Genomic DNA, 22,980 nt, shown 5'->3' with positions numbered 1-22,980 from the left:
ATCAGATCTCTTTAGAGTGAAAACACAAAAAAGTTTAGGAGCTCATCATTTTGCTGCCTTTCAGTTGGCAGGAGAACAACATTTCTCTCTCTCTCTCTCTCGCTCTCTCTCTCTCTCTCTCTCTCTCTTTCCCTCTCTCTCACTCTCTCTCTCTGTCTCTCTCTCTTTCTCTCTCTCTCTCTCTGTCTCTCTCTCTTTCCCTCTCTCTCTCTGTCTCTCTTTCCCTCTCTCTCACTCACTCTCTCTCTCTCTCTGTCTCTCTCTCTTTCCCTCTCTCTCTCTCTCTCTCTCTCTCTGTCTCTCTGTCTCTCTCTCTCTCTGTCTCTCTCTCTCTCTCTCTCTGTCTCTCTCTCTCTCTCTCTCTGTCTCTCTCTCTCTCTCTGTCTCTGTCTCTGTCTCTCTCTCTCTCTCTCTCTCTGTCTCTCTCTCTCTCTCTCTCTCTCTGTCTCTGTCTCTCTCTCTCTCCCCCTCTCTCTCTCTCTCTCTCTCTCTCTCTCTGTCTCTCTCTCTCTCTCTCTCTCTGTCTCTCTCTCTCTGTCTCTGTCTCTGTCTCTCTCTCTCTCTCCCTCTCTCTGTCTCTCTCTCTCTCTCTCTCTGTCTCTGTCTCTCTCTCTCTCTCTCTCTGTCTCTGTCTCTGTCTCTCTCTCTCTCTCTCTCTCTCTCTTTCCCTCTCTCTCTCTCTGTCTCTCTCTCTCTCTCTCGCTCTCTCTCTCTCTCTCTCTCTCTCTTTCCCTCTCTCTCACTCTCTCTCTCTGTCTCTCTCTCTTTCTCTCTCTCTCTCTCTGTCTCTCTCTCTTTCCCTCTCTCTCTCTGTCTCTCTTTCCCTCTCTCTCACTCACTCTCTCTCTCTCTGTCTCTCTCTCTTTCCCTCTCTCTCTCTCTCTCTCTCTCTCTGTCTCTCTCTCTTTCTCTCTCTCTCTCTCTCTGTCTGTCTCTCTTTCCCTCTCTCTCACTCTCTCTCTCTCTCTCTGTCTCTCTCTCTTTCCCTCTCTCTCTCTCTCTCTCTCTGTCTCTCTCTCTCTCTGTCTCTCTCTCTCTCTCTCTGTCTCTCTCTCCCTCTCCCTCTCCCTCTCTCTGTCTCTCTCTCTCTCTGTGGATGAAAGGAAACGAGGGTGAGGGTGAGTGTGGTGGGGCTGGTGGGGCAGAGGCGGTGGTGTCCATACTGACTATAGGAGTGAAGTATGTGGTCTGATGTAGTTAGTGTGGGCGGGTGGAGCTGCTGGTGTCCATACTGTGCGTAGGAAAGAGGTGGAGCTGCTGGTGTCCATAGGAAAGAGGTGGAGCTGCTGGTGTCCATACTGTGCGTAGGAAAGAGGTGGAGCTGCTGGTGTCCATACTGTGCGTAGGAAAGAGGTGGAGCTGCTGGTGTCCATACTGTGCGTAGGAAAGAGGTGTGGGCAGCTCTCTCATACCAACAAGGCAGAGCTTCAAAGTGCTCCTTTATAAAGGACTGACTGCACTTCACGATTTCAGACGGACAAGCCCGTCTTTATTGTCACACGATTACAATCAACACATGCACGGAGGGCCACAACACACACATGCTGACGGTGGCCGGTGAAATTTGTCCTCTGCATTTAACCCATCCTGGCTTTGTCCTTTCCTCCGGGGGGCAGGCCAGGAGCAGTGGTCGCTTTCTCGTACAGCGCCCGGGGACCGACTTCGGATGTTGTCGTCACTGGTCGGATGACGATGATGATGACGATCTGATCTTCTGCATGTTTTTAATGGGGGGGGGGGGGGGTTATATACGGAGGAGCCTCCCTGGGGGAGCACGGGGAGAACATGCAAACTCCACACAGACGAGAGGCCCTTACGACGAGATACCCCACCTGGGCAGTAGGCACTGAAGATATGGGGGGGAACACAACCACAGCGCCCACAGTGTCCCAGGCGAGAATCGAACTCAGGACCTTCTGACTGCGAGGCGACAGCTCTACCACTGAGCCACCGTGCTCCCTTCAGTCACACTGGAGGCAGTTTCCATGCATTCAGAGAAAACAGGCCAGGCGAGAGAGAGAGAGAGAGAGAGAGAGAGAGAGAGGAGAGAGAGAGAGAGAGAGAGAGAGAAGAGAGAGAGAGAGAGAGAGAGAGAGAGAGAGAGAGAGAGAGAACAACAGATTTCTTCTCATTTCATATAAATAGTCCTATTCTTCTATCACCAATCACAATTTTAATCCGTTAATCCACTTCCCTCTGTTGCTTTGATGCAATTTTTACATTTTGTAATTAGCGATGGGGGCGATATATCCACATTCAATATAGATCACAATACAAAGATGTGACGAGACGCGTCGTGGGGCAGAAAAAGCAATCGCAAATTACATTTGACCCTTTTGGTGTCATCACAAACGAGAATTCACATGACATTTTTAAATTGTTTGCATTGTAGCAAGCCGATGCCATTGCTAGACAGATTTGCGGCTCGGAAATAAACATTGTGCACAGTGATACTTTGTCATTGAACCTTTATTTATTACATCGTATTGTGGTTGTATCGAATCGTGAACCTCATATCGAATGGTATCATGACAGTATATCTTTAACTGTAAGGCAAACCACCATGGCAAAGCTTTGACTTGACTTGAATTGAATTGAATTGAACGAAGGGAGAGAAAAATGACAGAGTGGTGGTGTTTAGGAGAAAGGGCCAGGCCTGCACGTGATTCATGGGGATTCAGGGCGAGGAAGGAGGGTGAGAGGATGGAGGTTGAGAGGAAGTTGTGTGAGGGAGGAAGGTGGGAGAGAAAGGAGGGTGAGAGGATGGAGGGTGAGGAAGGAGGAGGGTGAAGAGGAAGGTGGGTTGGCGAGGAAGGAAGGTCATGAAGGAGGGTGAGGGAGGAAGAAGGCTGAGAGGATGGAGGGTGAGAGGAAGGAGGGTGGAAGAGGAAGGAGGGTGAGAGGAAGGAGGGTGGAAGAGGAAGGAGGGTGGGTGAGAAGAAGGAGCGTGAGGGAGGAGGGTGAGGGAGGAAGGCGAGTGGGTGAGAAAGGAGGAAGGGTGAGGCGGGAGGGAGAGGAGGTGTGGTGCAGTGACCCGGGCCCGGCTGGCTGCTCGCTCACACGGCACAGCCAAGAGGCAGAGCTGCCCAGTGTGAACCCATCTGGGCCCATCAGCAACACACACACACGCACACGCACACACACACACGCGCACACGCACACGCACACGCACACGCACACGCACACACACACACACACACGCACACACACACACACGCACAATGGTGGAGTGGAAGCGCCCCACGTCTCAGGAGGAAGGCTGCCTGGCTGTGGCGAGCCTGTGACGTCTGCCTCTTTGGGATTCAACAGAGAAATTGCTTTTGTCCTTTTTGGTCATTTTTGGGGACAGTTTTGTTCAACTCTTGAGACAACTTTGCCTCACATCTTGGCAAGATTTGTTTTCTTTTAGATGGTATATACAATCACGTAATCAACATAACAATATTTAATTGTTTTCTGAAGAAAGAAAGAAATGCAAAACTCATTTGATGTACGTTCATTCTTTGAGCAGCTTCACTTCCAAGTGAAGGTAACTCCCATCAGCTCGTATGGGAGCTCATCATAGCAACAGCAGCTTCAGCTGGAGGCGTGGCTTCCCCTGAATAGACTGTTACATCAGGAATGGATGTGTATGAAGACACGGGGCTCACAGAAGCTGACCGCCTGAGTGACTTCCAGAGAGACTGTGGGATTTAGTGTCAAAAGCAGCTGTTTACAAAGGTTTACCCGCTAGGAAGTAGGAAGAAAGCAACATGCTGTTATTTTCCCTGGCATTCCCAGAATTCTCTCCCCTTACACAGAATACAAGGGGAAACTAGGCCTATCTGCCTACCGGCATCTGCCTTTGTTGTCTATTGTCAGTGAGGGATTTGATATCCCTGCTGTGTGTGACAGTTTGGAGCACAGGTCCTGTAGCAGCTGGCCATGTGGATGGAGAACTACCCACTCAGGGAGGCTAAAGCTACTGTAGCTAGCTGATGCCATTCATTGGTGGATAGGTCAGCGAGGTGAGAGAGCAATTAAAGCTGTTTTTAATTGATGTGTTACTGTATTTATTATCCATGTTATGGATCTGCTTATTGTCCAACTGTTTCCGTCACTTCAGTTGTCATATAGGTTTTGTCCTTCTATCCAGTTGTCTTGTCATTTTCATTTTTGTAGTTTTGCGGTGTGGTGTGTCTTTTCACCTGCACAAATGACCCCCCCGCCCAATCACTGGTTTTAGTGTTACCTTAAACAATTTATCAATTCAATTCAATTCAAAGAGCTTTCCTGGCATGGCTGAACATATTAGTCAAAATGGCAAAAGTACAAAACAAAACACATAATACTAAACAACAGTCAACAATTATAGCAAGTAATGATTGTAAAACAGTTGGCTAATGCAGCCACATGTGCTGTAACTCATTCACTCATTCACTATTCCCATATAGTGTCTATCATAGTGAACTATATGGGGAATGATCAAAATGAGTTTCGGACACTACACAGATTCGGTAAAGACAACCGCATTGCATTGTGGTGGTATACCGGCGAAAATGTAGGGTACATTCGTTGTTCACTAAAAAATCGCTGTGCATTGTGGGTATTTTATAGTGGACTAAATAGTGAATCAAATTAACAGTTTAGAATTCAGACACTATAAAAAAATGGCGACACACTAAATAGTCCACTATTTCTGTCATAGGGAGGGACCGATTCCGAACAGGGCTACAGAGTAAGAGAGGCTCATTAACAGGCTCTTGCTTGCTTCTTCTCATGAGAGCGATTTAACCCATTTGAGGAAATGCCACATGTGCAGGTTTAGCAGCATGCTAGTTAGTTAGCGGCTGCACAGTGAGTCCATGGCTGTTTATGTAAGTGGCCACGGCCTGTTAGTCGGCCAATAGGACGCTGCCTTGCTGAGCTAAGTGGCCACATGCAGGTAGTTATGCTCACACGCCACTCATATTGTAAAGCCGCCAGGGTTTAAGGTCTTTGGCTCTGGGCCTAAATGAGAAACGAGCATGTTCAGGGAGTACGACCTTTGACCTGTCCTGTGAGCAACACCAGTGGCCAGGAGCTCGTGACCTTTGCCCCCCTGAGTGAGACAGTTGGAGATAGTACTGGACTGGTGATATGGACTGTGGGTGATAGACCTGCTCGGTGCTCCGGCTGTCTCTTGTCTGTCTGTGGCTCCAGGGATTTGCAGAGATTTCTTTTTTGAAGAATTGTCGGCCCTTTCTGATGGGGGGAAATGACTTGTTTTCTCTGCTTTTCTGTCTTCACGAAGACACCTGTCATGTGTGATACATGTAGGTTATGGTCTCTCTGTGTCTGTGTCTGTGTCTGTCACCCTCCCTCTGATGCTGTCTGTGGCTTCTGTACTTATCAATTATGTCCCACAGAAGAGTGTGTCATGTAGGCAGAGTTTAGGCTAAACGTGGTGCACACACACACACACACACACACACACACACACACACACACACACACACACACACACACGCATCACATGTCTATCTATCTATCAGTATGTATAACATAGCATATTTGTATGCACATTTTTGAATTATCGCATTAGAAAAGGTTGATGTAAAGGGCAAAATTCGAAACAACTTCCTCAATTTTGCAAAGAAAAAAGGTTATCCGGTTCTGTCCGTTTTTTGTTTTTGTTTTGCGGCTGACCTGTCCAACACAGCCCGTGTGTCCTGCAGCAGATCAAATGTTCTACGTCTAAAGTGTTGCACCAAAAGGCTCTGCGCCGCTAAAATGCCTTTTGCACGCTGACTCCCAGAACGCTTTTGTGCGTCACCTTTCACAGAATGGACATTTCTCCTGTGATATTGGCTGAAAACCAGAAACCAATAAATATGGCCACCAGCTGAACACATGACGACATAATAATTATTACTTCTCCTTTGGTAAGTAACCATTGGAAAGCTCTCACCCACAAACCCTACTTATTTGCCAATAATGGAGGCACCTGGTTTGAATTTTAAGATTGTCGACTTTTCGAAAGTTTGCTTAGAATTTGTGCAAAACCTGAAGGCGAAGCTAGCTAATGAGACGCACAGTGAGGGTGTTTGAGGCCAACAGAAGCTAGTGTTGCTTTGGGTGTTTGCTTTTCATCGTCGCCGTCGTCATCTGGGTGTGGAAGGGTGTCTGTGGTTTCACACTGACTCGGCAGAAAGAGATGATTCAGCAGTCCCACACGTGACGGGACGCCTCGTGCCGCACGTACTAATAGAAGTCTTAGTGCTAAGAACTATAATGAGCTACCCCTCTCTCTCTCTCTCTCTGTCACAGCAGCCACTCCTCGAAATGTGCTAGAGGAGGAAGGATGTGACTCTACTGTCCAGTGCCGGTTTGGTCAGCGCACCCCGACCCGACCCGACTCTCCTCCGCAGTCCCCACGCACTCCTTGTCAGTGGGCCGGAGGGCGGGGTAGTCAGTGGCAGGTTATCTGAGGTTGTCTGCTGATATGGTTGTTTTTATCTCTATGTGAGGGGAGGAGGCAGAGAATGAGGAGTCGGCTCCCCGGTGTCTGGAGATTGTTAACCCGGCGCCTGGCCACCCAGACAGACAGACAGACAGACAGACAGACAGACAGACAGACAGACAGACAGACAGACAGACAGACAGCTCCAGACAGACAGACAGATCCAGACAGACAGACAGATCCAGACAGACAGACAGACAGATCCAGACAGACAGATCCAGACAGACAGACAGACAGACAGACAGACAGGTCCAGACAGACAGACAGACAGACAGACAGACAGCTCCAGACAGACAGACAGACAGACAGACAGACAGATAGCTCCAGACAGACAGACAGACAGACAGGTCCAGACAGACAGACAGGTCCACTCCAGACAGACAGAGGTCCAGACAGACAGGTCCACTCCAGACAGACAGAGGTCCAGACAGACAGGTCCAGGCACATCCACACACCGCCCCGGCTTGCCCCTCGCAGCCAGCCGGCTTCATCAGTCAGAGTCCAGGCGACACCAGCTGTGTGCAGCATGTGTTGGAGAAGGTGTTTATCAGGATAGATTTGTTTGGCTGAGAGAGACAGAGAGTGAGTGATTGTCTGAGCACGCGTGTGTCTGCATTGAAGAGTGAGTGTGTCTTTGGAGTCCACGCGTCGCGTGCACGAGAGAGCTACGCTAACGCTACGCTACGTGTTTCAAACTGGCACGCTTTAAGTGCCTTCTTTGTTATTACACAATGCACACAATGCACATCTGTGTTCAGTGTGTTAGTCTGTGTGAGTTTCTGTGTGCGTGACCTCTTCAACTAGGGCTGCAGCACAACCATTTAGCTTCACCTACAAGGTCTGCTGGAGGTGAACATGCTCAATGCTGATATACAATTATGTAAGGATTATTATCATACAGATCTATCTTCTACTTTTCTATCCTGTTTTTATCCCCAATTGTACTTGGCCAATTCCCTGCTGTCCCGGTCGTTGCTCCACCCCTTCTACCGATCCGAGGAGAGTAGACTACTAGCACCATGCTTCCTCCGATACATGTGCAGTCGCCAGCCACTCCTTTTCACCTGACAGCGAGGAGTTTCACCGGCAGGACACGTAGCGTCACGCTATTCCCCCCAGTTCCCCTCCCCGGCCCATACAGATGTATCTTCAGCCATGTGCTTTCTGTGTCGTGTGTAGGTGAGGTTGCCTGTAGTAAGGTAATCCCTGGGGTTGCTGTGACAGAGCAGAATGTGACTGTAGGGTTGCTGTGACAGAGGAGAATGTGACTGTAGTAGGGTTGCTGTGACAGAGCAGAATGTGACTGTAGGGTTGCTGTGACAGAGCAGAATGTGACTGTAGTAGGGTTGCTGTGACAGAGGAGAATGTGACTGTAGGGTTGCTGTGACAGAGCAGAATGTGACTGTAGGGTTGCTGTGACAGAGCAGAATGTGACTGTAGTGTTGCTGTGACAGAGCAGAATGTGACTGTAGGGTTGCTGTGACAGAGCAGAATGTGACTGTAGGGTTGCTGTGACAGAGCAGAATGTGACTGTAGTAGGGTTGCTGTGACAGAGCAGAATGTGACTGTAGGGTTGCTGTGACAGAGCAGAATGTGACTGTAGGGTTGCTGTGACAGAGCAGAATGTGACTGTAGGGTTGCTGTGACAGAGCAGAATGTGACTGTAGGGTTGCTGTGACAGAGCAGAATGTGACTGTAGTAGGGTTGCTGTGACAGAGGAGAATGTGACTGTAGGGTTGCTGTGACAGAGCAGAATGTGACTGTAGGGTTGCTGTGACAGAGCAGAATGGGACTGTAGTAGGGTTGCTGTGACAGAGCAGAATGTGACTGTAGGGTTGCTGTGGCAGAGCAGAATGTGACTGTAGGGTTGCTGTGACAGAGGAGAATGTGACTGTAGGGTTGCTGTGACAGAGTGACTGACGTAGGTTTCAGATGAGATGGATGCAGATAAACTGTTGTTCACTGATAAAGAGCCAGGGTGGCTCTGCCAAGCCCCGTGAATAGAAGTGATCACACAGACAGATGACCTGAGCCAGACTGATAGTTATCACCCCACCCACTGACTGTGTGTGTGTGACTGTGTGTGACTGTGTGTGTGACTGTGTGTGTGACACTGTGACTGTGTGACTGTGTGTGTGACTGTGTGTGACTGTGTGTGTGACACTGTGACTGTGTGTGTGACTGTGTGTGACTGTGTGTGTGTGACTGTGTGTGTGACTGTGTGTGTGACTGTGTGTGTGACTGTGTGTGACTGTGTGACTGTGTGTTCTGCTGCCCTAACAACAGACATGCAGGTCTCTTGTGTTTCCTAGTTGAAGCACTCACACACGGCACGGGTCTAATGGCTCGCTCTCGTGTTCTTATCAGGGCCATCCATGCATAGCTTAACCTCCCCTCCTCCACACACATGTGCGCACACACACGCATGCACACACACACACAAACACACACACGCATGCACACACGCATGCACACACGCACACGCACACACACATGTGCGCACACACACGCATACACACACACACACACACACACACACACACACACACACACACACACACACACACACACACACACACACACTCCAGCCAGCCAGCACTCACATGTCTCCACCAGTCTTAAAGCAGCAGAGCATGGCAGAACATAGCAGTGGAGCCCAGTGGCTTCCTGGTCCGGTGGTGTTCTGGGCTCCGTGGGTCCGGGTTTCCCCCAGAGAGAGCGGCGCCCGGGTCCGGGTGGCTGGGCCGAGGCCGCTCCCCCCGCCCGTTCCCGTCAGGCGAGCTGAAAGGGCAGCCCCTGCTAATGGAGCGCTGATTGTGTTATAGCCTCAATTATCTCTCTTTACCTCTCAACCCGGGGCCATTAGCGGGATAGATAGTACTGTCTGCTGCAGTCACGGGTTAAGGGACTGTCAGGATGATGGAGAGTGGGAGCCGGAGCGGGGTCCAGGAAATGCCGTTACACCTTTCCTCCCCCCCCCCCCCCCAGGCTAGAGGGGGGTAACCAAAGACTGGGCAGGGCACAAGACATCAGAGGCAGCAGAGCAGAGGAGAACGTATCGTCTCTGGAGGCTTACGTGACACGTGAACCATGCTTGTGTTGAACTATAGGTCACTGGTGGCTTAAAGGCAGTTATGGGTCTGCTGTTGCTTTGTGGGCTCTCACAAGGCAAGAGCAGTCGCATGTTTTGAATGGGCGAGAATCCCATTCGTGTGTGGTTCCTCCTTCCTGGACTGCATGTTGTGAGGGCAAAATCCACCCGCTGACATGGCTAAAGGGTTCGAGATCATCAGTCTGTGGCGATGATGTTTGATGCGTTCCAGGAGTCTTCTGCAGCCACTTCCTCTCAATCTGCCGCCTCTACTTCTTGTTTTAGTTATGTATACGTTTCCCAGAAAAACACATTGGACAACCCCTACACAAAGGGGGTGTGATCTTGTTGCTTACCATCCAAGGTGGGCGGATGGCCATAGAAATAGCTAGAAGGTGTGATCATTCAGCGTTTTCTGCTATCTACCTCCATTGTAGCTGCACTGGAAATATCTCCAAGTGTCAGAAGTAGTAACACTCGGTGTCCTTGTGGGTTGAGGAAAAAAGTCTTTGAGTTCAGTGGGAACAGGAATCCGATCTATAGAAAAGTCAGATAGTAGCTCTAAACTTCCAGTGAGGTACAGGTGCCTCACTGGTGCTTTTCAATCTTAGAGCTAGTACAGTATCTCAGTTTTCTATACCGGTATCTCAAAGGGACGTTGTGTGTGTTTTGTCAGTTATCCATGCCATGGGAATAGGAAATGAGCCCAGACATTGAAGGTATGTTATTTTGAAAAGGTTCCCTCCTGCCCTCTGATGTATGATAGAGGGGAAGAGGTAACCTACAAGTTAGACAAGCCGTTTTGTGACCAAAATGTGCCGGTTCAAATCCCACCAGCGGCCGGAAAAGTCTGGCCAGGAAGCGTGAATGAGTAACACAGCTTCCCTCCAGGAGCCTGTGAGGAGGACACTGTGAGGAGGACACTGAACACTTAGGATGGACTCGGGCAGCTGGGAAAGGTTGAGACGTGTCATTGTGTCTCATCGTTGTCTTCCTCTCTGTCCTTCCTTCCTGTCCTGTGCAGACGAGCTCACCTGCGGCTGTGTCTGGAGCGGTTGAAGACCCTCATACCGCTGGGACCTGACTGCAACCGCCACACCACACTGGGCCTGCTCGACAAAGCCAAATCACACATAAAGGTACCTCATCCACCCACAGCCATACACACATTGAGTTATTTGAGCATATTAAGGAGAGGGAGAAGGGCAGATCACAATTTGTGCACGTGAGATAGTGGATTCACCGTTACATTTCACACGCAGACAAATATTGAGATGGCAAAAATACAACTGAATTACTGAATTATAGCAAAACTCAACTAGGAGGCAAACCGAAAGACAGGACATTGCTTAAAAATGACAAGTAAAGGAAATATCCTATCGCCACAGTCGTTCCAAGTTGGCAGGCAGAAAGTCAAATGTACTCCAATGTGATTTTCCTTCAACATATTCAAAGTAATGTTTCAGACTAATGTTTCAGCAAAAAAACGTGTTTTTTTGTTCCGTGTTACACGCAATTGTATTTGATCTTCCGGTTCAGCGCTAGTTGGCGGCCAATTTCAAAACAAAACGTAACTAAGAATGAAGTTTGGCAAAATTCAGAAGCTACACCGCGGCCAACTTCAGTTACATGTTCATAGCGTTACTGCTGCGAGGAGCCGATGGCTGTACCCGGTCGGCATTTAGACGTTAGTTACAAAAGCACGTGGACAGTGTTTTCTCACTGCCAGTAGTAGCTGGGTCGACAGATACTAGCATTAGCTAGTCCGACTGGTCACACAGCCATCGCTCTCAGATCTCGCTGCTCGTTAAATATTTCCAAATAGGCGTTATTCTGATAAACTGGTCACATATATGGAATGTTACGATTACGGTAGACTTCCCGGGTCTAAAACGGAAAGACGATTACAAAATGACGTTATGCGGAAGCGTCCTTATACGGGCAAATAATAAGGTGAATAGGAGGCAGATCTGAGGCGTATTGGGCAGGTGGCTGGTGTTCACCTCCCAGCCTGCGAGGGCAGTATAGAGAGCCCCAGGAACGAGTCCGGAAATCATCGATGCTAACAGCCCTGGTTCTTCACAGTTTTCGCCTATGGGAGTTTTGAATGGGTTTTTGGCGCGATGCTTCTAATAATCTCTCTGGGCAACGCTGGCTTAATCAAACGCGAACCAGTGTTTAGTAACATCATCTTCACACATGAAGACCACTTTTATGAGTTTTGAAGCTTTTATGTGCCGTTAAAAGGGTGGCTAGCTAGCAAACGGCTAAATGAGACTACACTTTTGAGTCGATGGGGATATATACGTCAATAACGTCACCACTTCAAGGACGAACACGGAAATTCTCTTTCCCTCACCTGGTTCAGCCCCGTTCAGCCCGGGGTAATCAGTGCACACATCAACAACAGTCCAGGTTGAGTGCTGACGTGACGTGGAAGCCTATGCAACAGTGTGTAGTTCTGGATTAGCTTAGCTCGAGCTTTTTACTTCTAGGGCTCGCATTTACGCTACAAAACTCATGAAAGTGGTCCTCATGTGTGAAGATTATCCCGCTGAACCTTGGTTCGCGTTTGATTAAACTTGCATTGCCCACAGACATTATTTGAAGCATCGCGCCAAAAACCCATTCAAAAATCCCATAGACAGAAACAGTGAAGAACCAGGAAGTTCGGGACTTCCGCATTCAGCCTACAAAAATACGTCATCCCTGGGGCTCTCTATTGACAGAGCATATAACCTGCTCAGACATCGTATCTCATGCTTCTCCCTCCACTTTAAAAACAAGCACATGTGACTGTGAGAGATTGAGCAGTGAGCATGTGGAGAGCTAAGCGTAGCGTGCGCTCACGCAACCCAGAGGAGAAGCATAAAGCCCACATTGTTGTGGCGGACCCTCCAGCCCCCGCCCCACCACTCCAGGCTTCTGCTGCTGTCACCTTGGGTCTCTCCATGGCTTATTGACGGCTCATTGTTTGGTCCTCCACGCTCGTGACTGTTGGCGAGCGTGACGTGAGGCGCACAAGCACGGCTGTATCAATGGCCGCCGCGGTCCTTGGCTCATATTGTAATGACACCAGGCGTAGACAAAGAGGGCGACGTGGTGTGTAAAGGAGGCGAGGGAGGGGGGGGGGGGGGGTGGGTCACCTGGCTGTTTTGTTGTTGGCAGGTGGAAGATCCAGAGGACAAGATACGTTTAGTGGCTGAGTGCCGTCCAACGCTGACGCTGTGGAAGCACTTGTTTTGTGTTTCTCATCTGACAGCCTCGTCATGCAAAAATAATTCCCTTATGGAATAATGAATCATCACCATATCTATCTATCCGTCTGTCTGTCTGTCTGTCTGTCTGTCTGTCTGTCTATCCATCCATCTATCCATCATCTCGACTGTATATCTCTCACCACTATTTCCAAAGTAATTCACCTCTTCTTCCAACTCTCCTCTCACTCTTATCTTTTCTACATCCTTCTACATTTTATCGTCTTTTTCTTGTCCTTCGTGCCAGTCTCTTTCTGATCTCTTCCTCAGTAGAAGTACCTGTTCCACTCTCCCTGTCGCTTCTCTTCTCTTCCATCTGTCTATCTATCTCTATTCATTCACCATTTATTACTTCATTCACCCATCTCTTTTGCCCGCCCTCTTCCTTATCGCCACCTTTCTCTCCTCTTCCTCCACACTTCTTAATTTAGTCTGCCTCCATTTCAAGTCTCTCCCTGCTCTAAGAATGCTGAGGTAATTAACCTTTTCCCTGCTCTCTCTCTCTCTCTCTCTCTCTCACTCTCTCTCTCTCTCTCGCTCTCTCTCTCTCTCTTTTCCCTGGCCAGAAACTTGAAGATGCGGATAGGAAGAGCCAGTACCAGCTGGACTCCCTGGAGCGCGAGCAGAGGCACCTCCAGCGCCAGCTGGACCTGCTGAGGGGAGGCAGCGGTGCCGGGGCCCCGAGCCCGGGGGACGGAGAGAGGATACGCATGGACAGTGTGGGCTCCACCCTCTGCTCTTCTGACCGCTCCGACTCTGACCAAGGTGAGCTGGGCTGCAGGCGTTAACCAGGGTTTAGCTTAGGGATAGCGAGGCACTTCACCCCACGTCAATAACGTGCATTCAGACACTAGTCAATAACGTGCATTCAGACACAAGTCAATAACGTGCATTCAGACGCAAGTCAATAACGTGCATTCAGACACTAGTCAATAACGTGCATTCAGACACTAGTCAATAACGTGCATTCAGACACAAGTCAATAACGTGCATTCAGACACAAGTCAATAACGTGCATTCAGACGTAAGTCAATAACGTGCATTCAGACACTAGTCAATAACGTGCATTCAGACACATGTCAATAACGTGCATTCAGATGCAAGTCAATAACGTGCATTCAGACGTAAGTCAATAACGTGCATTCAGACGCAAGTCAATAACGTGCATTCAGACACTAGTCAATAACGTGCATTCAGACACATGTCAATAACGTGCATTCAGACGCAAGTCAATAACGTGCATTCAGACGCAAGTCAATAACGTGCATTCAGACGCAAGCGGATCCAACAAAAATAGAGACGATACTCAGGAAACTGGCGTGTAGCTTCTGGAGTGAACGGCTTCTGTAACGCAACACGTCTTGTGGATGTTGGGCTCAACATGTATTCTCTGTGCACTGTATTCTCTTTTAGAAAAGGCAGGTGATCAACTAGAGAGAGCAGAGAGCGGGGGTCACATTGAAATAAAATGAGATCTACGTGCAACATGTCATCACCACAAATGCTCCGTGGGACTGAACTGAATCTGTTCTTGTTAGCAGTCATTATTGAAGGTTCTTGCGAGGGATAGTTGTTTAATCTCTCTTTCATCTCTCTCTCTCTCTCTCTCTCTCTGTGCTGCAGAGGAGATCGAGGTGGACGTGGAAAGCACGGAGTTCTCCCATGGAGAGCTGGACAGTGTGAGCGTGGCGAGCACCAGCGACCTGGACGACCACAGCAGCCTGCAGAGCATGGCTAGCGACGAGGGCTACTCCTCCTGCAGCGTCAAACTTGCCTTCTCCTCCTAGACTCCCACAGGGCCCTCCTCACCCACTCCTCATCACCCACTCCTCCTCCTCCTCACCCACTCCTCCTCCTCCTCACCCACTCCTCCGCCAAACCTGCCCCCCCCCCCCCCCGCCCCTCTCACGCCTACGTATACATCATGCATCCAACGCCTCCGATGACCACGCCCCCCCAGCTAATGGCGTTCTCATCGGCCCTGACGCTCCCGCCTCCTCCAGCAACTTCCCGTCCTGCTCCCTAGCCTTTAGTTGCTCCACCCCCTTCATTGACTGTGTAATATATGGACGACGCGTACCGCTATGCAGAAGTGAAGCCAAAATATTTTGTTTCCGCGAGCTGCCATCTTGCTTGTGTGATGTCATTTGCAACCAGAGTCTGCGCAGTGGAGTCGGGCTGAGCCCATAGTGCTGCTGTCTGTCAGAGGTTTGAGTGGCTGTCACAGCTGTCAATCACAACTTTTTATATCGTCAAATAACTATTTAAAAACAAACTTATCCGAAAAATGACCACTTGAACATATATTAGCGTGATAAGAATGACCTAAAATGATAGAAACCATCTTTGGGGGAAATGTATTTGACGTGTACTTTGATTATTTAGTTTGGCTCATGTCACACATCCACTAACTAACCTGACGCTGCCAGATGGTTTGCTCGGCAACCCTTTGAAAGGGGCAGGCACCTTTCAAAAAGCTACTTGGCAGGTGATTGGATGAACCGTCTAAAGCCCGCCCATGTCCTGTCTGCCTGAGTAGACGCTGATTGGTGCAAACCACTGGTGGTTCAGATTCAAACCAATAGATTGGAGCGTGGCAAGATGGATTTGTCATGTGATCGTGATCTCATGATCTCGCGCAAATCCGGCTGCCTTACCAACCACCAGAGGGCAATAGAGATGTTTTGGCTTCACTTTTGACGAGCTGTCATGGCGTCCATATTTCATACAGTCTATGCTCCACCCACCCTTCACCCCTCCAACCCTCTCCATGCTGCTGAACCCACAGTCGGAGGAGTCCTACTGGGAGTCCCTCTTTCACCTCTGAGCAGAACAGACCAACGGCAGGGATCCAGGCCCAGCCCGGCCCAAACACAGAACAGACCAATGGCAGGGATCCAGGCCCAGCCTGGCCCAAACACAGAGCCAGCTCTTCAGTCAGTCCCTGATGATCGCGATACGAGAGCCAAATGGTTTTAGGTTGAAGCTTCCTTTTGAAGGGAGATCAGACACTCGGTTGATATGAAAAATCTATGATCAGCATCATCATGATTTTTAATCCCACCTAATCGAAGAAAACGATTGATGTTACTTCTTTCTTTTTTGAGGACGATGTCTCCTTGAACCCTCGATCGTCAAAAATGGTCAAAACAGAATTGTTTTTTAGACATACAACCCCTGATTTTATCCAAAACGCACTTAAAGTGATATATTATTGAAATAATTCAGTTTCTGTTTGGTTCTCTTCGTTCTGTGTATATGTGGAAGGATCTTGAGCTGATCCTGTGTATTCGATCTTAACGTTCTGCCGTCAGACCTGGGTAAACAGGAGCACATCTAAATGTGGACATTGACGAACACTGTGGGTTAACTTGCCATATCAACATAGCTTGACCCTGTTAAATGTCCTCTTTTCTTCCCTAATTTGAATCCTTGTCGTATGTCTTTCATTACCTCTGCTTGACACCGCAGCAGCTTGGGACACTTGAATTGGTGCTATTCTGAAACAAACCAACAACAAACCAGATCAGATCCACAACCAAGCTTCAAACCAGATCAGATCCACAGCCAAGCTTTGAAAGCAAGCGCGTGCGTCTGCCGCCATTGTTTCCATCCAATCCTGGTAGGAAAACCAACAAAAATGGAGGAAAAAAATATATACATTCCTGTTGAATGTGGTGCTCGGTGCATTTTCAAAGAGTGGAAATTGTAACTTGTGTGTGTTGTTTTTGTTTTATTCTTCTTTTATTTTTCCCTCGACAAGCAGCTACTCAATAAGCTATCCTGCACCTGCCTACTTTAGAGCTGTTCATAAAAACCGGCACAAACCAAGAAGTAAGAAAAGAAACAAACTAAGAAGTCAAGTCCAAACCACAACAAACTTTGGAATAGATGTCCATCCTCTTTCCAGCAGTAACAAGCAATAACTCTTGTAGTATTTTTTGTCTCGTCAGTTTGAACTACTATTTTTTCCCCTCCTTCCTCTAAAGACACATGGCCATGTGCATGTGAGACCGTCCAAAAAAGCAAATTCAACTTGCTTGTTTTTTTTGTACATATATATACAAATAGCTTAATAAATTAAAGATAAAAAAGGAGTAAAAAAAAAAAAAAAGGTAGAGCTCATGGATAGAACTATTGCCTCTGTTGCTGTTTGACCTGTGTTTATTGTGCATTTTAAATTATATTTTTGAAAAGATTTTATCTTCTTCAGAGTGGCAGTGAATGTGGCATGGACAGTATTACTTTGTTCATTTTGCTGGTTGAAACGTTCAAAAGTTACTAATTCTGTAGCTGCCCTAAGAAGAAAGTAAAGGTTACACACACACACACACAAAACCGAGACAGAACAACTTCCTCTCCACTTGCGGGAAGGCGACCCTGCAGGTCTTCTGCTCCTGAATGCTGAGTTTGCGTGGCACTCGTTTTATTTATTAGATTTGTTTTTCTTTCTCTCTTGTTTGACATTTTCATGAATGGGGGGGAAAAGCTGTATGGTATTCCACTAGTGGTCTGCTAATCTGTGGAGCAGAAGTTTGAAGTGTGTGAGGGGAAAACGGGTGTATGATCATGTCAAAAATGATTTGCCATCCCAACTCCCCTGGCATTATGGAGGTCGCCCCAAAATTTTGCACTTCAACCATCCCCCCCCCCCACCACCCACTGTCATTATCAACTCCCATGACTCCTTTCCTGTGTGAAAGAAAAAGAAAGAAAGAAAAAAACACCCTGAATTGACTGTTTGAAGTATTTATTTCTCAATCCCTCAACGAACACAAATAATGACAAAAGAAAAGAAAGGGGTTAACTTATTTTGTTTCTGTCTTATTTTACTCCTATTTTTTGATGCTTATTCCTCATTCCTTATTTTAAGAATTGTATATGTTATGGATTATTTGTATTGTTTGGGAGGGGAGGGGACAAAAAAAAGTATGTAGCCATTTTATTTTCATTTCCTTCTGACGTGCTATTCGATGGACACTTGAAATGTAATTGGTCCCTAAGCTGCTCCTATAGTGCTGAGCCTCGCCTGTTTAGAGTCAACAGCCTCGTCCGAATTTGACCCCCGTTCCCCCACACACACACACACACACACACACACACACACAGACAACCACCACGTCTGGGACAGTGATGCAAATCAAACGGCTCGATGGGTCTAAACAATCCAGCCGACGTGAGTTCTGAAGTGTCTCACACTGCTAAAAAAAAATCTCCTTAACAAGTCATTCAGTCTAATATTGTCAGAAAATCAAAATCTTCTTAAAATAAGTGAACAAAAAATCTGCCAATGGGGTTTGGTCATTTCACTTGATTCCAACGCAAATCAACTTGTTGAAAGTATTTTGTAGAATCAAGTGTTTTCTATTCTGACTTGTTTCAAGATACTGACAATTTTCTAGAAAACTCCTGAAACAAGTCAAACTGCTTTGGAAATTATCTCACCACTGGTAGATTTTATTCACTTGTTTTAAGAAAGATAGATTTTAGTACTTGATAATCAGTGTCCGCTTCTCTCTCTCTGGGGGGCAGTTTACATTTTTACACAATTTTTTTTAAATGATCAACCTCCATCTTTTTTCATGTTCTGTTGGTTTTATGAACCTGCACTACTGAGTGAAAAATGACCCATATTGAAAACAAATAGTTTTCACTCCTCCAGACCTGGGTCAGATCTTCTCGGTGTTTGTTTTACCCTGCTTGGAGCACCAGATGGGTGGGGTTTATTGCTTTGCGACAGTTCTGATGGTGTTGGGTTAAGATGTCAATCACAGAAAGGTAATACATTGACGTTCAACTATTTTCTTTTTTCTCTCCTGCAATCATTGTCTGGGCTTATGTAGAAAACCGCTATGATCAGGTACTCCAAGCCAGATAAAACAAATGCTAAGAATAATTGTAATGCTATTGACCACTGTTCTGTCGTCCTCTCCCCTGTGAGTGTGTGTGTGTTCTCCATGTTTTTACTAAGGCTGTGCAGGAAAGATCCCTGGTCCAGATTAGTCTGCACTGATCACAGTTGGGGTCTGTTTACCAGCTACTCATGTACTTCATGAAGCAAAGATTTTAAAATTCAAATGACTAGATAGCGTCTTGTCATAAAAGGACAAGGACATCCAGTGTGAGATTATAGCAAATGAAGTCACTATCATCTGAAGAATTGCAGTTTCAGTGCAATTTACATTTTGAGTTGACGGTGAATTGTCCCCAACTCTTGTGCCGACCAACAGGTCTTGGATCAGGATGGATAAAGTGGTTTTCACACTCTGGCTGAGCTGCAAAGTCAAAAAACTTGACATATCTTTGAAAATCGATGATTAAAAGCGATGTATTTGCCACTGTATTTAAGTTAGGGTTAGATATAAGGTGTTGAGTGTGTTGAAAGCGAGGGTTTTAGTGGTGTTGAGTTCTGACTTTGCAGCTCGCTCAGAAAGGTGACAGCCCATAGAAGTGGAAGGGCAGTGTGTCTCTTTAACCCACACTCCATCTCTGCGGCATGGGAGACTTGACGCGAGCGGGACGGGTCGGCACGGTCAAGTTAGCCTGACCGTGTTCCCGGGCGAGCAGTCCCACTTTAGGGAAACCCCCCTGTTGTTCTGAACTTGTGGCCATCCTTTGTAAAACATGCACTCTGATGATGATTCTAGCTCTGTAAGTTGAGGATGCAATACTTACAATAAAAACACCAAGATTGTCAAACCTGAATGCTTCAACCAGTCTGTTTGTCCCAGGAGCAAAGACTGGTGTAGACCCAAAATAAATATGAGTACCGGTCTAAAACACTATACAATATACAATTATATTAAAGTATAACATTTTGGAGAGACAACAGCAAATCCTTATTTTTGCATAGAAGTACACCAATGTAAAGATATTGAATAGCAGCATAGGCCTACATGTACCATTGGTATTAGCCTTCAAACTCATATTGGTTGAATCCCAGTTGTCCATTGCTGGTTCTCAACATAGGGGTTGTGGGCCCCCAAATAGTCATGAAATGCTTCATAAAATCGGCAAAATAAATAAATACCCCCCCCCCAAATGTGCAACCCATGATTTAAACCAGTGATTATCAACCTTTTCATATCAGGGACCCGTGAGTCCACATTAGTGCCACTGACCCCCATTTGATCCATAACCAAAGATTTGGGCCCAAATCTGAGATTTTTTTATTTATTGTTAAGATATGATTTTGTCCAGAATCCCATAAAGTATCTCTATAGTAGAGAGATAGTGTAACTAAGTTTAACAATTCATCCATATGGTAGGGACCCTCTGGAATGCCCTCAAGGACCACTGGTGGTCCCTAAACCCCACGTTGAGAACCACTGGTTTAAACTTTGTAATGAATATGCCCATTTTCTTGTGAAATGAATAGTATTTGCAGTGTCTAGGGTTTTCCCAATTCAGTGAAATCATCTACAGTATAAAGATTAAATGAAAATCATCATTTGGTGTCAAAGTTCACAATTACACAGGAGGACAGGAAGATGTCAGCAACCATCGCATCATATTTTAGGATCATGAAAAGGTTGAGAACTACCGAAGTAAAGTGCTTATTAGCTAAATATAGCTAATAGCTGCAAAAATACTTAGTTTTTAATACCAGCAATCATTTTGTCAATGGTGACTAGTGTCACATTTTCCAAAATGGTGGATGTGTTGTTTTGGAATTATAACTCTACTCTTACAGTCACAGTATGCACATACTGTAAACTGGTGCTACAACTCTGTTGACGATTCTGTGATCAAAATCCTCTTGATGGGGAATGTTACAAAGTAGTTCAGTAACATTTTGTGTGTGTGTGTGTGTGTGTGTGTGTGTGTGTGTGTGTGTGTGTGTGTGTGTGTGTGTGTGTGTGTGTGTGTGCTAAACCACATGAGCATCCACCACATGTAATATTCTTCTCAAGCGGTCAGAGCTTGTGAAAAGTGGTTTTTAGAGAGACAAACCTCCCAAGTTGAACAAAACCACAATGTTGCACCAGACGTGAGAAAGTCTCTTTTGAGGATGTTGCATGGAGCCTCAGTTCCACGCAAAGCTCGTGGTAGCTCTTTACTGTAAAGTGAGCTACTTTCTAAGATGCATGTTCAAGATAAATGCCCAAATATGCAGGCTTAAAAACGACTGTCTTTGTTCAACATATCCATGTGTCTAACAGCAGAAAGAAATCATTAATTTTACTCTGACTGAAAAGAAGATAAAACCTATTAACTTTTTTCACCTCAGCCATTTTGTGTCTAAAAGGCAGCAAGTGACACAGGTACAAGCACAGCAACAAGGGCCCCAGAAACCAGAACACCCTCAATGAATTGGAAGTTGGAAACCCTCATCAATGTTTGCTTGCACCTGTGTTACTTCCTTTTAGACACAAAATGGCTGCTGGTGAAAAAGGCCAATATATATAGGCTATGTCCGTTTTTAGAAGGCCACACCCAGAGTTAATTGAACATTTTAGTTTTGAACAGCACATCAGCTCTATGAGTTTGATAAACAACGCTCAAATCAACACTTGTCAACTCCAAATAATTCTCACTGAAAATCAATTTTTACAAATACAAGGCTGATTTGCAAACATGCAATTGTGAAGCAAACATGTCATATTCCACTCTTGGGAAGTGTTCAAGTGGACACATTGTTGTTGAGTTTAGGATTAAAAATCCTAATGAGAAGCGACTACTCTCTTTTTGGGGTTCACACACTCACATTTTATTAATATTTTTTTTAATATGTAATGCTGAAACCATAAGCATAAAAGGCCTCATCATAATAAAGGAAATATTATGTTTACTGGCAAATACTGTTTAAATACATTTTTTGACACAGCTAAATGCTTCTCTAGCAACAATCATTATCCATATAGGGTTTATGTCACTTCATTGCAAAGGCAGTTAATGTAGGCTAGAATATGAATTAAACTGAAGATGTAACGTAAAGAGGAAGTGAATGCATCAAAGCCTTGTTGTTATTGCCCTGTCCTGTTCTTAACAGACTCTCCAAGCTGTTGGACTTTTATTTCCAGAGATGACTGTGATGATACAAGATATAAGAGCCATTTTGTTGACAGTACAGTTACAGCTGCATGCAGGACTGAAATCACTGAGGTCAAACTCAGTCTGATGCTGCCGCCTAGTGGACAAAGGCAGTGGCTTCCAGAATCTGCATGTTGAAACTTGAAAGAAGAGCTTACATTGACTGCCCACTCTTTCACTTAGATCAGATGAAATACTGTGAATAGTGAAGGAACATGTGCAATAAATATATTTTGTAAGAGACCACCTTGCGATGGGGGGGGGGGGGGTACTCGTTTTAAACATAGCGTGAAGATACTGGTATCATATGGAACTAGAAGATCTAGCATCCATTGCTACCATCCATGTGTCGGGAAGGGGGCTAAAAGCCAAAGACAAATGTCCACATTCCAATCAAATTTGGCGAGGGAAAAACTACTTCAAAGGGCTCCCATAACCTCTCACCTCAAGATATCTGAATGAAAATGGGTTCAATCGGGTTCAATACCCACAAGTCTCCCCTTTACAGATAAGGTACTGTAGCATTAGCATCCCACAGCCTAAATAGCATTAATAGCTTGTGGAATTTTTTTCTACTTCTGTTGTTGCTTATCACAATTTGTCTCAACAAATGTGTTATGCATGCAAATACTTCTGATGAGTAAGGGGGAGAAAATGTTGGCTTTTGGGTATTTTGCCTCAATTTTTGTATGTGAATGAATTATTAATTTGCCGTATGCCCATATGCCATATATAGAAGTCTATCACTTTTCACAGACCCAGTAATGCAATGACTCACAATTGACATCATTCCAGCTGTTTAGTTCTTGATGCCAATGTGTGTTAACACAGTCCTCCTTTCCACCAACGTAACGTCCACTGGGCTGACCTCTGTGCCAGAGCCTGTTTAAGAAAAAGAAGAAAATAGTCAACTGCACTTGATGGAAAATAAGATGCACGACGCATTTTCAGGCCAACCTGTTCACTGTTGACTGTTAAATAGGACTAAAGAATGGATGTCTTACCCTGTGCTGTTCAGAAGTGAACCATCCACCCATTTCCAGATTCCCTCCTCATCCCTGTCACTCAAACCAATCCAAATGGTCTCGTTCAAGGAATTGATGAATTTCTGTTGAATT

At 46.2% G+C, this 22,980-nt stretch overlaps 1 protein-coding gene across 2 annotated transcripts in view; it reads left to right on the top strand.

Annotated features, from left to right (window-relative positions):
* The window catches only part of mxi1 (max interactor 1, dimerization protein), a gene marked incomplete at its 5' end in the record, with an annotated part of 48,142 nt that extends 33,454 nt beyond the window's left edge, over positions 1-14,688 (top strand). For both annotated transcript variants that reach the window (XM_083655501.1, XM_083655502.1), the window contains 3 exons: positions 10,597-10,711; positions 13,396-13,594; positions 14,453-14,688. In XM_083655501.1, the coding sequence (XP_083511627.1) occupies positions 10,597-10,711; positions 13,396-13,594; positions 14,453-14,616 (478 nt within the window). In that variant the 3' untranslated portion in view covers positions 14,617-14,688. The remainder of the gene's footprint in view (positions 1-10,596; positions 10,712-13,395; positions 13,595-14,452) is intronic.
* Between the last annotated feature and the right edge of the window lie 8,292 nt (positions 14,689-22,980).

This window comes from Poromitra crassiceps, assembly GCF_964638095.1.
Source record: "Poromitra crassiceps genome assembly, chromosome: 19".
Lineage (NCBI taxonomy): Eukaryota > Metazoa > Chordata > Actinopteri > Beryciformes > Melamphaidae > Poromitra > Poromitra crassiceps.
Note: the sequence above shows the minus strand (reverse complement) of the source record. Positions and strands in the feature narration are given on the sequence as shown.